The sequence below is a fragment of the Leptinotarsa decemlineata genome, unplaced genomic scaffold (assembly GCF_025532065.1).
Source record: "Leptinotarsa decemlineata unplaced genomic scaffold, Ldec_3_MD MMD2_tig00004307_RagTag_RagTag, whole genome shotgun sequence".
Classification (NCBI taxonomy): Eukaryota; Metazoa; Arthropoda; class Insecta; order Coleoptera; family Chrysomelidae; genus Leptinotarsa; species Leptinotarsa decemlineata.
In genome coordinates this window covers 6,309,382-6,325,120 of record NW_027412606.1, presented here as the reverse complement: position 1 = coordinate 6,325,120, position 15,739 = coordinate 6,309,382, and the positions used below count along the sequence as shown (strand labels likewise).

At 36.7% G+C, this 15,739-nt stretch overlaps 1 protein-coding gene across 12 annotated transcripts in view; it reads left to right on the top strand.

The window, feature by feature from the left end:
• The first annotated feature begins 249 nt into the window (after positions 1-249).
• The window catches only part of LOC111504733 (uncharacterized), a 398,322-nt gene continuing 382,832 nt past the window's right edge, over positions 250-15,739 (top strand). For all 12 annotated transcript variants that reach the window (XM_074178849.1, XM_074178864.1, XM_074178862.1 and 9 more), the window contains exon 1: positions 250-780. In XM_074178849.1, coding sequence (XP_074034950.1) covers positions 265-780 — 516 coding nt within the window. In that variant the 5' untranslated portion in view covers positions 250-264. The remainder of the gene's footprint in view (positions 781-15,739) is intronic.

Below are 15,739 nucleotides of genomic sequence, written 5' to 3'. Positions count from 1 at the left end.
CATCAATAACATTTTCAATTGAATTTTGACATATTCAACAGTCTAATGTTCAAGTCAGTTGTCAATCTCTGAATCAGTCAATGGAAAATAATCAGTCCAAAATATTCATGAAAAAAATATAATTCCATGACTGATGAATCCATTTGCGTTTCAGAAAGTAAATTCAGCCAAATATTTCATCCACCAAAATTCAAATTACAGAAGCTCTACATAACCAACCACTGTTGAACTTTCATAGACATTATATGAATTGTAACTACTGAAATGGCCCAGTTTGTTACTCATATCCAACCCACGTTGATGGAGTCATCCCATCATCACATTCCTCATACTCATCACCATAAAGACCATCACAAGGACCACCATCATGGTAAAGATTCCCACGGAAAGGAGAAGGAACATCTCGTCCCAACAAAGAGTCCTCACAAAATGGACCACCCACCACCTGACCACCACATCATGACCGGACACCACAGAGAATTTCCGGTTTTACCCTATTCACCCAAAGATCACGATCACCATGAGGCTGACCATCACCACATCGAAGGAGGCGGTAAAAGGGATTCTGGACAATACGTTGACTCGCATGGAGTACCGCATACTTTCGACATGCACTTCATTGATTCTCAAGGCATATACAGGGACTACCACGGTCATGGGGTTGACGATGATTCTCATGGGGATAAAAGAAAAACAACTCCTTTCAGGGAAGGTTTCGTCAGACCCACTCCTCCTCAATCTATCGATATTCAGCCAGTTCACTTCGAAAACAAATTATATGTGAGTATATATTTTGCATGTTTTTTTGAGTTCATTACCATTTGTTGTTCAACCCTGAATGACTGTATATGGGTCAGAAATAAGAATTATTGTGAACTGTAATACTGCCAATTCCTGAAGAGAATTTAAAAACTGTAAATACTGAACAGCAAAACATTGATTGAAATAAGGAGACTGTCCTGTATATGTTTGAAGAAGTACATAGTTTGCTGTCAGTCAAGTATTAGTTGAACTGTGAGATGTGTTTGCATTTAAATGACACAAATGAAATTGAAGTATGCAAAATAGTAAAAGAATTGAAACGTTAAATAAAAAAAATTAAAACGTGAAATTGTACTGAAGCTGAGATAATTTTTAATGCAAAACCACTTTACTAGATCAAAGGCAAGTCTTGTCAATCTGATATTGAATATCGAAAGGGGTTAAAAAAACCTTCCCAATATATAAATCAAGTATGAGAAAAGAATCATTTAATTATTGACCCATATCATCACTAAGTGTAATATCAAAAATGTATATGAAAGTACTGAAAAACTGGTTGTTATCATTTTTTTTAATATAGTTGAAAAGCCAATATGGCAGGCCTGTAGAAGATGCAATGGTGTGTCTAACTGATGGAGTTTATAAATCGTATTGGTATTAGATATACATCAGATATACACCCGACCACATTTAAAAAGTACCACCGATATTGATTTTCTCATATTTTTCAATTATTCAGCAACATATATAGTATTTCCAATACTAATTGGAACAGCACAGAGAAGGAATTGTCGCCTCGACATAGGCGTCGGCATATTATTTTTCAGTTGTAGTTTTTCATTTACTTATTCTTACAATCATAGCAATTGATCACTCCATGAAAAAGTTATCTCTCAACTGAATTTTTCCACCATGGGTAATTATGAAAAACTTCGAAATTTAAGGTACCGAGTTGATTTCCGAGTCGAAAACTCTAAAATACAATGAAAACACAAATAATCACACCTAATTCTCGTCAAACATATATTTACAAAATAATAGAGGCCAACAAAATTGCTAAAAAAATCAAAATTCTTCTTTGCTATATTCAGATGAGGTGGAATCATCATCGGGTTGAATAACGATTGGATTTATGGAACTTTGCACATAATATTTGTTCTCTTCTTTTATAACGTGGGCCACACAGTTCTTCCACACATCACTATTACCTACTTCATTCACCACTCGCCTTATATTGTCAAGCACCACAGCATTCAAAGACGGTGACTTATTACATTTCCGCAAGCTTCCTTTCATTGTGGCCCAAACCATTACAATTGAATCGAACACACGATAGTATGGAGGCAAACGTAAGAGAATATGACCACGTGTTTCACACATCGAATCAATAATATACTCTTTTTTGAAAACACGTTGTTTTAAGGTCGCCAGTAATACCTTTTTCGTTGGAATCTTTTCGGATGTTTCCATGTCATGATTTCGCATGAAATCTACAATATCTCCTTTTTTTGTGTTATTGTTTGGTATTGTAGTCAATAACCGAGAATGATACGAAGCGTTATCCATGACAATAACCGAGTTTGAAGGAATATTTGAGAGAAGCTGGTCACTGAACCAGGTTTTGAATAAAGCCGCAGTCATATCTTCGTGGTAATCAGCAGACGAATCTTTTATATTTTTGGCCGACAGAAGCAAAGCGTTGGGTACGAAACCACTCTCATTCCCGGCATGCAAAATTATAACACGTTTTCCCCTTGAAGAAGGTGTGTTCAAAGCACAATACTTGGTTTCGTCTACCCAGCCATATTTGACATCATGGACGTCAAACCAAGTTTCGTCGAGGTAGATTATATGTCTGCTGGATTCTCGGTAGCTTTTCATTCGCCTCAAATATTTTTGTCGGAGTTGAACAATGCATGTCGATTCCATTGTGTTCATCCGATTGTTCAATTTTTTATATTTGAAACCACAAGACAATAAGACACCTCGTAGAGTTTCTAAAGATTTGTAATTGTAATCGGGATAGTCGTGTTATTTATACCAAATCATTTCCAAGGTTGATACTTCATTTTTTTGATATATACCATAAATTGTTCGCCGAATCACATCTTTTGTAGCACCACATCTTTTGTAGCAGTTTGCGAATTCTTTATTCCTTTGTTTTCGTTTCATTGCATGGTCAATGACATCCCCTATTTTAATGATTGGAAGAACTGTCGAACGAGATAGTTTCGTTAACTCCCATATTTTTTTCAGAATAGCATTCCGTGAAGTGTGACAGTTTTTCTTCTTCAAGCATTCATGAATATTTAAAATTACTCGCTGAACTTGAACATGTAAATCCTCATTTTCAAATTCCGGATTCCTGTCGATTGACACAGATTCCTCACACGTAATGTTTTTTTGTTTTTTCAAAAGGTCTCCAGAAAGCCATATTGATGAAAGTGCCCAAAAACACTAAGATTTTCATAAAAATAAGATTAGAACCTTTGGTGTAAAAGTTGAAAACTTTTTCTAGACCAAACTGATATTTTTGCACTCGACGCGCGTTTCGCTAACTAGTTTAGCATATTCAGGAGAAGCAAATTGATACTGAATCTAAATACAAGGGTTAGCTGTTTATATACCTGAAGTTTTTTGGTACGATGTGGGCTTTGTTTTTTGAATGATGATAATCCTAATTGATTTTTCGGTAATTAACTAGTGGAACCACTACCTGCAAATTAATTTCTCCGCTTTTTTATCTATTGTTGACAAATTCATTTACAGGTAATGGTTCCACTAGTTAATTACCGAAAAATCAATTAGGATAACCATCATTTAACAAAGTCCACATCGGACCAAAATACTTTAGGTATATAAACAGCTAACCGTTGTCTTCAGATTCAGTATCAATTTGCTTCTCCTGAAGATGCTAACCTTGTTAGCGAAACGCGCGTCGACTGCAAAAATATCAGTTTGGTGTTAGGGTAATTGATCTCTAGAAAAATTTTTCAAAAATCGGTTTGCAAAACCACTCATTACCTCACCTAACCCCACACGGTACTGATAAAGAAATATCGTGAAACGGACAAAAAATTGGTATTCAGCCAGTCCAACTAGCCGAGCCTTTATTCCTCAACTACATTTGACAGCACGTTTACTAACTATCAGGGCGACAAGGGGCCACAGGCAAGAAATTATTATGACTGTACCAGGGACGCTTTGAACATAAAATCACTGGTAGTATATACATTTCTCATTTGCCCATACATTTGGTCAATCTAAAGATGAAATCTGATGAGCCAGTAATGGCAGTTGAAAGTACTTTGGAATCTCTAATCGATGCTTTAGAGACTGACAACTCACACTGGCGCTACAACATTATGGCTTTAGATTTCATCAAGAATTTGGATTTCAAATATAGCCATAGAATTGTCAAATTTTCCCTCAACGTCTTAATTGATTGATCCATAATCGTACAAAATGAGCAACAAAGGTATTTCTGTACAGTCTGGTTCAGTACAGAGTTAACTTCAAGAAAGTTGAATCTGATCCCTACAAATTTTCGAGATCAATAGTACCTATAGTACCTGGAATTCATGGTGGCAACAAATGTTTGTTATACAATAGCCTGACAGCATCAAATTTTCTAGTAGATTGGAAAAAATCGAGCTATGTACACAATCAATCAAATCATACTTGGACAAAAAAATGGAGTTTTTAACTCACCTTCAAAACCGGTGTCTCTAGCAAATGGAATAAATAATTTGACTGAAACAGAAAGGGGAATGAATGTATATTTAGCGATGAAGCACGAGTGTCCACTTTAACTGAATAGGTATTCACCTATAGGAGAGAAGAAGGACCAGGATTAATTTAATCCTGGTCCTGGTTAATGAAAAACTTGAATCAAGTCAAAGATGTGCATCAGAAATAATCAGCGGTATCATAAGAGGGTGCAAACACTGGAAGTTGTTCAGCTTTGGGTTACTCTGATTCCTCTATAGGAAATTGCAATCGTTAATGTTTCTTCTGAAACACAAACCGACTAGACGTTTTGTTTCATGTTGCAAACATGAATGAATATGCGTAACATCTTTATTCATGTTTGATCCACATCACCCGTGTTCATTATATTCTCCCCCATCATCCCTATAGTGCGAAATGAATTTATAATTAGCTAGATATGTTTACCATCTCAACAACGTAGTAAATGGACCATTCCAGTCTCTATCAAAGTTGCGGGTCGCAAACGACCCCTCACAATAACTCGCAATTTTCCAGGAAAGCCTGGATTCCTGTCTGGCATGGTCCCAAGGACGAGAGTCAGTCTGGAGCCCGCCAGGCGCGACTGGAAGCATAAATGACCTTTTACACTCTCACAACGGCGTCAGACTGACTCCTGAGTTCCGTGTCATCAGGAATTTATGGAACAAATATTGCGTCGGTTGTAAACTACTAATGGATACAATGCTTGACTTGATTCGGGTAATTCTCATCCAGAGTGTAAATAGGTTTTAGGCGTTGTACTCCGTAATCACGGCACAAAATAATAATACAAAGTCTTCCAACAGGAGAAAATATATCATGTATGGAAGGCATTGACCTCATTAGAAAACAAATGAGTTGTCATTTATTCAGTCTGGTTTGCCAATTGATCATGTACAGATTTAGTATTCACCAACAAGTGCAAATAATGAAAATGTTTCATCAAAATGAGTATTCTGTTCGGGCAACGTACCGTGCGCTTCGCCCATTTTGCGGTGGCCATAATCATCCCACCGATAGGACTATTCAGAATTTGGTGGATGAATTCGATTCCACTGGTTCAGTAAAATATCGATCAAGACCCGTACGTTGAGGAAACGCAAAATTTGGCGAAAACGTCGCCGCTGTCTGTGAGAGTGTACAGGAGAATCCGAGGCAGTCGATTTTGTGTCACTTACAATAACTTGGCCTTTCGAAGGCCACAACTTGATGAATTTTACGTCGTGACTTGGGCCTGCACCAGTACAAAATTCAACTGCTGAATGGGCTGCGGAGCTGTTGACAATTGACCCTAATTTTCATCCATAAATATTGATAATAATAACGTTTACTTACACTGAAAAAATATACAAACACCTATTACAAGAGTTACAATGTTGGTGTAGAATAAACAAGTTACCCACAAAAATCATAGATGGCGCGTGGGGTTTCATTTATCTAGTATTCCATGTTATGATCTCAATATGTATTAATATACCGAATCCTGAAATTTGTTTCATCTATCCACGTGAATGAATATAAATGTCCCCCCCATTTATTTTTTGAACGGGTCAACTTGAAAATTTGAAATTTGGGATGATGTAATTATTGCATGAATAAATTTTTTTTAAGTGAAATTGACAGATGAAACTTTCAAGATGGCGACTGACGAATGCTTCACAACCGTAGAATATAATGTCAATATCTTTAACTACTACAAAATGGTGGAACTTTTAATAATTGTCTGAATACATTGACATTTAACTACATAATATGAGGTAATAAGCTTAAGGTCTGTTCAGAAGATACTTGAAATAGTTGCCTTGACATATGAACAGCCTATCCGATATTTCACGCCCAACATTTTCGAATACAGTAACGTCAATATCTCTACAAATATTTATTATTCTCTGCCGTGAATCCAATATTGAATTAGGTTCAGTTTTTTACACCTTTTGCTCCAAATAACCCCATAAAAAAGTCCAAAGGTATCAAATCTGGCGAGCGGGCTGGCCATTCTGTAGGACCTCGACGGCCAATCCAACGACCGGGAAAAATAGTATCCAAATAGTTTCTCACTTGTCTGAAGTAACGTGGGGGTGCTCCATCAACAGTAGTTTTCAGCATATTCAAATACAGTTCCCCTGTTGAATTTTGATCAATAAATAGAGGTCTTACAATATGGTTCCCCAATATTCCTGCCTAAACGTTAATTCTTTCTTAATATTGGGTATGTGTTTCCCGGAAAACGTGAGGATTGATGTCACTCTAATAACGGCAATTTCGTACATTTGTCACTAAAAAAAAATATTGTGGAGATAGGAAGGATGCCTTGCAATGGTTTCCGTCATGATTTCGCAGAATTCTGTTCTTCGATCAGGGTCATATTCAGTTAATTGGTGTACCATTTTAATTTTGTTTGGATGATACCTATTCCTATTCAAAAGTCTCCACACAGTAGAAGGAGACACCTCACAAACATTCGCGACGGAATAAGTAGTCTGTTCAGGATTTACTACCATCTCACCAATTATTTGCACTAACTGTTCTTCCGGAATAGACGGATGACCTGGGGGCTTTTTGTTATGTATACTACCGATAGTTGTGAATTTGGATACATGTTCCCTGAATTATTTTCTATAGATAGGACGATTCGGAAAACGTTCATTGAAAATCCTTTCGGTATTGTGACTTTGGATTTATAGTTCAAGTAACGCAACATAAACGTACCGTAACGTAATCATTAACGTAAAAAAACAAATACTCGTTTTCATAGATGACGCACCGCAACGCAAAACTGTAGCAACCGCATGCGCATATCGAATTCGCTCTGTCAAATCATGTTGTGTTGGTTTTCTTTTCATAAAACTAGTACGGTTGGATATGTTTCTATCCTTCACTCATTGTAATGAATTGAAAAGGAATAGAAATATAGTAATTGCACGATCGTTCAAATACAAAAAGATTTGTTTTGAAAGTTTCAAAATGATTGTCAATAATAATTATCTTTTATTATCCACCTGTTTATTATTATTGGCAAGTGCGCTGATAAAAAAAAAGGAAATCAAGGAAATTTAAGACAAGACCTTCAAATGCAGACAGAAGAATTCGCGAATTCTACACAACCACATTTTTGCCAATGAAAAATGATCCAGAATATTTTTTTAAATATGCAAGAATGAGTATAAAACCATAAAATATTAAACAAACTTACCATAAAAGCGAAAACTGATATCTGATAGGTACATGACGCAAACTGTCAACTGTTGAAAATAGAAATTTGGTGCTCTGATTGGTTGTCCATGAGGAATAGTTCCGCAAGAGATGAAACATGACCATCTCTTACGTTACGGATACGTCGTTGCGTTTGCGAAGTGGCATTTATAAATGGAAGCATGTTAATCTGAACCTTAATGTTTGAAGGTGATTGATAATGTTTCATGATGAATTTCACTAGTTCGTACTTCGATTGTCTACTATATAAAATGATTTGAAATCCCTGAAACAACTAAAAAAGAAGAATTGAAAATGAATAGCTGAAAATAACAATTATTTTAACCAAAATGAACCTGAAATGAAATGATAGTGAAATAAAATAGAAGTGAAAATAGAACAATTGAATAAATGAAAATATAGAAATGAAAAAAGAAAATAAAAATTAAAGTGGAGAGATTTCAAGTCACGTTAGTTCACGACGTTTCGATTGTTAGTATCTACAATCGTCATCACCTAGTCATCACCCGATATTTGGGTTGGAATTGTCGGTGAACATCTCATTGGGCCTCACTTCCTTCCACCTAGACTTAATGGAGAAGAATACCCAAGGTTTTTAGAATTTGTTTTACCTGGACTTTCAGAAGAAATTCCAGTCATGGAAAGATTCGGTATGTGGTACATGCACGATGGTGCTCCACCACACTTTAGTGTAGTGTCACGGCAATTTTTAAATGAAAATTACCATAATCGCTGGATTGGAAGAACAGGCCCACACTCATGACCACCTCGCTCGCCCGAAATGAATCCCTCAGATTATTTTCTCTGGGGACACCTTAAAGCGTTGGTATACAAAACTGCTATTCAAAGTGAAAAGGATTAACGGAATAAAATCATTAATTCATGTGACATAACAGAAAATACGTCAGATATTTTCAGAAGAGTGCGAAATTCAATGATGCGGCGGCTAGACGGTTGTATTGAAGCCGAAGGAGGCCATTTCCAACACTGAATTTAGTGCAATTCGTTAGTCTGAATGTTAATGTTATTCAATATTTGTTGTCATTGTTACATAATTAGTAATGAAAAATTGTAAAAATATTATTCCTTGTGAGGTCCAGGGATATGCAATGAGGTCGACTTTTTTTCTCAAAATACTAAGCAATATACGAAAAAAATTCAAGAGACGTTCATTCTCACGCACTTTCTATGGTCTTGAGGTTTCACCAATGTATTTTCTTTGACATCTGTCGAAGAAGTAAAGAAATAAGCTCTAAGCAAAATTGTGAAATACGACAAGTTACTGATAAATAGAAGATTTTTCTTTGTGAAAAATACTTTGATTTTTACGCAGTAACTTATCGGGGTAAACTAAAAAGTTTGCCCTTCTACACTTGTATAAAGTTCTCCACTATAATTTTTATATTTTTTCAGATTGTGGAAGGTAACAATTACCCAAAAAAAAGGTCGATAAAAAACTGATTTTTTCCTCCACAAAAAATGACTTTCGTTGAATACGAAAAAGTTGTATTTCTAATTGCTTAATCCAAATAAATAATGAAAATTGCACAAAAGTCAGTGGCGTACATTTTAAAGTCAAGAATATTCGTTCAAATCCCGCTCGAGACGCCATTGGACTTAATAAATTGAATCACGTTCGGGCTAAATCAGCTCCTGAATGTTATAAATATCATTGCCAAATCACAACAAAATCAGGTAAAGGATATTTAAGATATATACGAATAGCTTTATTTTTATTTTAACACCCTGTATCTTGAGAACGAAGGAATTGCGGACCCATGTTTAAAGAACATTTCGTCTCAAAATCACCTAAAGGATTATCTGTTAAATTTATGGTACATACTTAATTAACACTCTATATATGCTAGGTGGGAGTTACGTGGTTTCCCTTACCTGACCTTGTTTGTGTACAATGTCTGATTTAATTTGTGTTCATCGTCTCTTCTTTTCTATTGAAATTATATCTGTGTTTTTTGAATTTCTATTGCCTCCCTTCATACTCTTGGATAGTAATTTAAACTTTTATCGAGTATTACTGTAACCTTCAATGAGACAATGTGAGTATATTTTTTTCAAGCATGATCAGTTACACCTGATTCTCGGGTTGTTCGAGGCGACAATTTCTCGACCTCAATATTGATTTCACGTCCTGTTTCTATAAGATTATCCCAATTCGGTTGTGAATTTTTCAACAAACGGAAAAAATGCTTTTCTCCTAACTAGCCTGGCTGGGATCACTTTGGATTTCTCTCTCCTAAGTCGTATGGCCTGCTTGAAATATCCGTTACAGCAACCATCCCCTTTGAAGGAAATTTTGAGGTGATTGAGTTCTTCAGAAAGACTTTCAGGGTCACAAATACGTTGAGCTTTCTCAACCGACGTTTTGATTAGCTTTTTTGGGTTTCTCGTTCTATTGTGAATTGAATTTTTTGGTCGAGAATGTTAGAATGTGATAGAATATCGTTTAGTGCCTCTTCACCACCTTGCCATGCCATGACATCACGCAGCGAAAAATATGGTTTCACGGTCGCTTTTTCCAGTTTGTTTTAAAAACAAAACACAAGCACTACAGGAAAATCCTTAAGGCGCTATCAGAGAGGTGCCTGTGTTGAAGTAGTGATTCAAATTGGATTTGAATCGCTAGAGATTGAATCCATTTGGAAAAACGTTCCCAATAAGAATATTCCACATTAACACAGTTCCCCAGATGAAAGAGTTTTTGAAGAATGAAGTTCAAAGTGTACTAAGTTGAACCTCGAAACGATGAGCAGCCGCAGTCCGTCGCGGGTTTCTGATATGTACCAACCTTCCTTCGATGTTCCAGGCTATCAAGGTTGCACGTGAGGTTCGCATCTCTAATCAAACGGATGGCTCTTTTCTGGATGGTATCCAGCAACTTCAGGGTATGTTTGGGGGCAGAGCTCCATATATGAGAACAATACTAGAAGATCTCATCTGCTCTTAATAAAGCATCAAAAGTTGCTTAGGTGTGTACAGTTTTCTGGTTCGGAACAGTGTTCCAAGCTTTTGAGAAGCAGCTTTCGCAATTCCAGCGACATGATTGTGCCAAGACATATTTGTGTCCATTTTAACCCCCAACAAACGTATCAAAGCAGAAAGCGGAACTATTCGACCTGACATCATTATATCCGGTACGGAGACATGTACCTTCTTCGAGAAAACCGATGCTTGGACTTTTGTGACATTCAATTGAACCTGGTTACTTTCACCCCAATTCGAAATCACTTCTAGATCCTCATTAATATATGCAAGCTCTTGCTGCTGGTGAAGATGTGCCTCCGCAGCCGATGTCCTGGAATCCAAATGGAATGACGAGACAAGTGGGCTGTCGTCAGCAAAGCAATATATTGGATTCTAAGTTTTTTCCAATAAGTCGTTGATATACAATAAAAAGAGGGTTGGAGACAAAATGACGAAAGTATTCGAGAGATATCCGTCGATGGCACTTGCAGGGAATGTCCTTTGAGGAAGCTGAAGAGCCATACACAAAAATGGTTCGACAAGCCATAGCATCGAAGTCTAGCCAGCAAACTCTCATGTCACACACGGTCAAAGGCCTTAAACATATCAAGCGCAACAGCTATTGATTCTTGATGCCGGACTTAATAACTGTCCATTGCGGTACCATCCGTTCGTTCATGAAAATCACCATCCCACTGAATCATATGACTGTCTACTTGATTGAGGACTAATAATTTCATTTCTATTGGGTCGTTCAGTAAATTTGAGTATCTAGAATTCTCAAATCAATTGATTTCCAGTTATTCCGAAAGATTCAATCTCAAACCTTTCTCATCTGAATGTGACACATCATAACCGTGGTCGTATTCGTGTGCATCTGGTAACAGATGATTCACAAATGTGGAATTGATCTTTTCATGAAAAACAACTCCTACGCTCTTTCATTCTTCAGGAAAAGGTTTGGCCAAAATGGCCAATATAAAGTTTTAGGCAAGAGCCACAAGTCATCTCATATACTTACTTCTAATGTATCCGACACTGAAATTTTGTCTGTCTTTCATTTAATGTAACTGAATAAATAATTATTCATTATGTGCGCCATGCCCAAGTCTTTCTATAAAAAAAAAGAGTGACCTATCTATCTGCTATCTGTAGAGTGGGGAGGGTCGACTCACAGTATTTAGGCCACATGTTACCCATTGTACATCCTCCCGAGGAGTTGTCCTCCTAGGTTATTTTCCGTCCTGTCCTGTCCAGGAAGGTGAACAGGTCTCTAGGAGACATCTCCTTAGAATTGGTGTAGGCCAAGAATCGCCGAACATACACTCTCTTTGGCAACCTTGAGGTGTCTCACGGTGGCCTCCGCGAAGGTTTTGAAAGATGCAGCGGTTCCTGCAACCTTCTTGGGGTTCCCTCCGTGGAGGTGCACAAGTGACGGAGCTTTCCTGCAGTTGGTTTCTTGCCTTCATTCAAGGCGGAGCTCTTGGCGCTCGCCGTAGGAAGTGCCCTTGCTGTTGGAGGTGGTCTGCTATGTCCAGCCTCATTTAAAGCGGTAGATTGGGGTGGACATTTCTGTTCATCCCTAGCCACCGCCTTAGATTGAGGTGAGCACCTTTGTCTAGCCTTGGGATTGGTTTTTGTTTTTGTTGTTCCTATTTTTGTGTTGTTTCATTCATGTGTTCCCACGAGTAGCAAGAGAACAGTTGGTCACCTCTAGCAGGGGCCCGGCTTAAGAGAGGTAGGCTGATCACAATGAGGTTTCGCCCAATTTCCCAAGGGGATTGTTTGTGACCGCATATCACCCTGCGGCTATCCAGCTGTCGGCACGATTCCTTACACTTTAGCTTGTGTAAGCTGGTCCACGGTGGCATGATTTGCAGAGGCTTTTCGGGGGTTTTAGTTCCCCTCACCCTACTTATTTCTGTCACTGACCAGGAGTCCGGCGATCCTGTCCGTAAGGCTACATTGGCTTCCCGGACAGGGCCTTCAGTCCCCTGATCGTTCCCCTATGCGCCACCTGCGGACGCGCCCGTTAGGTAGGTGGTTAGGTGGTATCACCAAAGATGGTCAATGTCCTATGGTGCTTACTATCATTTCTTGAAGTTGAATAGACCTTGCAAATGACTTGTTTTCGCGGTTTTTTGAAAAAAATGCGGTCGATAATATCAACTTCGTAACCGTTGTTGACTGCAGTTTGATGAAACTCAGTTGTTTCTAAAAATAATTTGAATACGTTGTGGATTTCCATCAGTTATCACATATTAATTCGATTACATAACTGTAGTTGAATCGATTCGAAAAAAATAATTATCTTAGCTGAATCTGGGAATACGGTCCTTCTCTTGTATTAAATTTCTAAAGTTTCCTTGCTGAGGCGACGACTGTACTGAACTTTAATGGAATATGCTACTCGGGTGAATAGCAAAGTTCAATACTTTTCGAACTTTTCACATATTGGATCCGGGTCCTTGAGTTTCTTGACAATTTCAACTTGGAGCAAAAGTTTCCTGAGCATATTATGGGAACGATCCAGTTGGTGTATTCACAGGCCCGTCTTCATAACCTAATCATATTCGCCTCCCAAAATGTCAGCTATTTTATTTTGAAAAGAATTGATTTGATTTGGATTATTTTCCAGTGATGCGAAATTAGTTTTTCATCGATTTTTCCCTTTCACTGCAAACCATTTCCATCAAAGTAGCAGCTTTCCGAGTTAGATCAGTAGTCCGGATAGTAGGTACGTACTTCCAGGACTACGCTTGGAAAAATCACAGTTGTTGTTATTGTTCATATGAAACTCTTCGTAGGAATGGAATCATAGCAGCGAAATGACGAAATTTCTAATGCAGTAGATGCACACTAATTAAATGGGAAATTAAAGTCCAGGTATGAAAACATTTTTTTTTTCGAAATGGATGGATAAAAAAAATGAAAAACTATTACAGATGATGCAACTTTGGCTCATTCAGGACAAAAATCTGAAACAGTCAAATCCTTTACTCTGTGGAGCATGTTGGGAAGACCGAGGATAATTGACCAGTTTTCAGTTGCTTCAGTGTTTATTTTTTTTTTTTGAAAAGCAATTCCATTGATAGTGATACTTTAAGGTCTTGGAACAAAATGCCAATATTTTACTCGAAAAGCTGGAATACTATGGTCTCAGAGGTATATCTCTTGATTTGATGCGATCTTATATGACAAATCGAACACAATCTGTGTACCATGACAATAAATTCAGTAAACAATCCCCAATAGAATATGGAGTACCACAAGGCAGTATTCTTGGACCCTTGCTGTTTCTTATATATATAAACGATTTGCCCTCTTCAATTAATATGAAGACTATCTTATATGCCGACGACACAACATTTTATACGAGTGTAAGACAAGGAGAGGAAACCAACGTTATCCAGGATATAACTGAGTCAGCTAATGATTGGTTCAACGCAAATAAATTACAAATCAATAAAGCGAAAACAGCTTCTATGATATTCTCAAACCAAGTCAATGATGCTCAGTCGTTAAAGTTTTTAGGAATCCACTTGGACAGCAACTTGTCGTGGAAAACTCACACAGACAATCTTTCGAGTAGGCCATTTATGATATCAGACAAGTTAAAATTAATTTTGTTAGGGAAGCGGCTATCATGGCATACCATTCACTATTTCATAATGTTATGACATATGGATTATTAAATTGGGGACACTCTATCTACTTACAGCCTATTTTTTTACTCCAAAAAAGAGCAATTAGAGCAATTGTAGGTTTAAACAGATTGTAAAGTTGTAAGCCGTGGTTTGTACAGCTAGGTATTTTGACGTTACCTTCATCAGTCATATATACTAACTTGGTATTCATAAAAAAAATATCAGCAACTATCAGACACTTAGTGATAATCATAATTATAATACAAGAAATAGAGACAACCTGCTGATTCCACAACATAAATTAGCAAGTACTAGTCGCAATTATCTAGGAATGAGACTGTTCAATAAATTAACTATTGAAATGAAAGATACACACCTGGAAATATTCAAAAAGAAACTGAAGAGTATTCTGTTGAGGAAAGCCTACTACGAAGTAAATGATTTCGAATTGTCCTAAGTTAATTTGAATTACAATTCCTGTTATTTTTTCATTCTTTTGGTTAAATTTGTTTCAAATTATTACATAATACTCCTAACTCTTATTTATGAATATGACTTACAGATTTGTTAATAATCTATATTGACCTTAATATGTTTATGTTTCACTTTTAAATTTTGTTTCATATGTCATGTGTTAGTAATCATGTTGTAATTTTACAATGTAAATAATTTTTAATTTACAATTTTATATATGTCACATATGTGTATCTTATGTGACTTGTCCAGACACCATGGTGTACTTGTGACCAATAAAACAAATAAAATAAAAAAATAAATATACTGTACAAGCTCGATTTTATAGAATGTGGAAAACGAGTCAACTTACCCTGTGCCTGGGGTAAGTTGACCTAAGAAGTAATGAGTGTCAAGTCTACGAAGGAACAGAAATGAAAAATATCATTAGACACATCCTCATCTTTATCATCATTATTGTTCTACTCACAAATCAAATTATGATAAGATCAAATCAATCCAAATCGTAAGTGCAATTTTTGCATCCATAAAATAATATGTTGACATTCAATCAACAAGTTTTCGATCAATTTTTTTTTAGCCCAGGTATGCCCAAATAATTTTGGGGCGAATCACGAGGCAATTCTATATTATTTCTGATTCAGAATAAAAAACTGTATATAAATTTTGGTTTTTCAAAAAAAAAATCCAAAAAAAGTTTTACAGGGTGTACTATATATAGGACAATGGGCAGAAGTTATACTAAAAATGTTTAGGACAATAAAAATTTATTCAGTATGGTAGGCTACAAAACATTTAACATGCAAACCAATGTCACACTTTCGACACCTAGTGGTAGTTTTTTGGTGGCAAGAACCACATCGTGTTTGTTTTTCTTGGGGTATAACCAAATGGTCCATTCGATCAAAGCG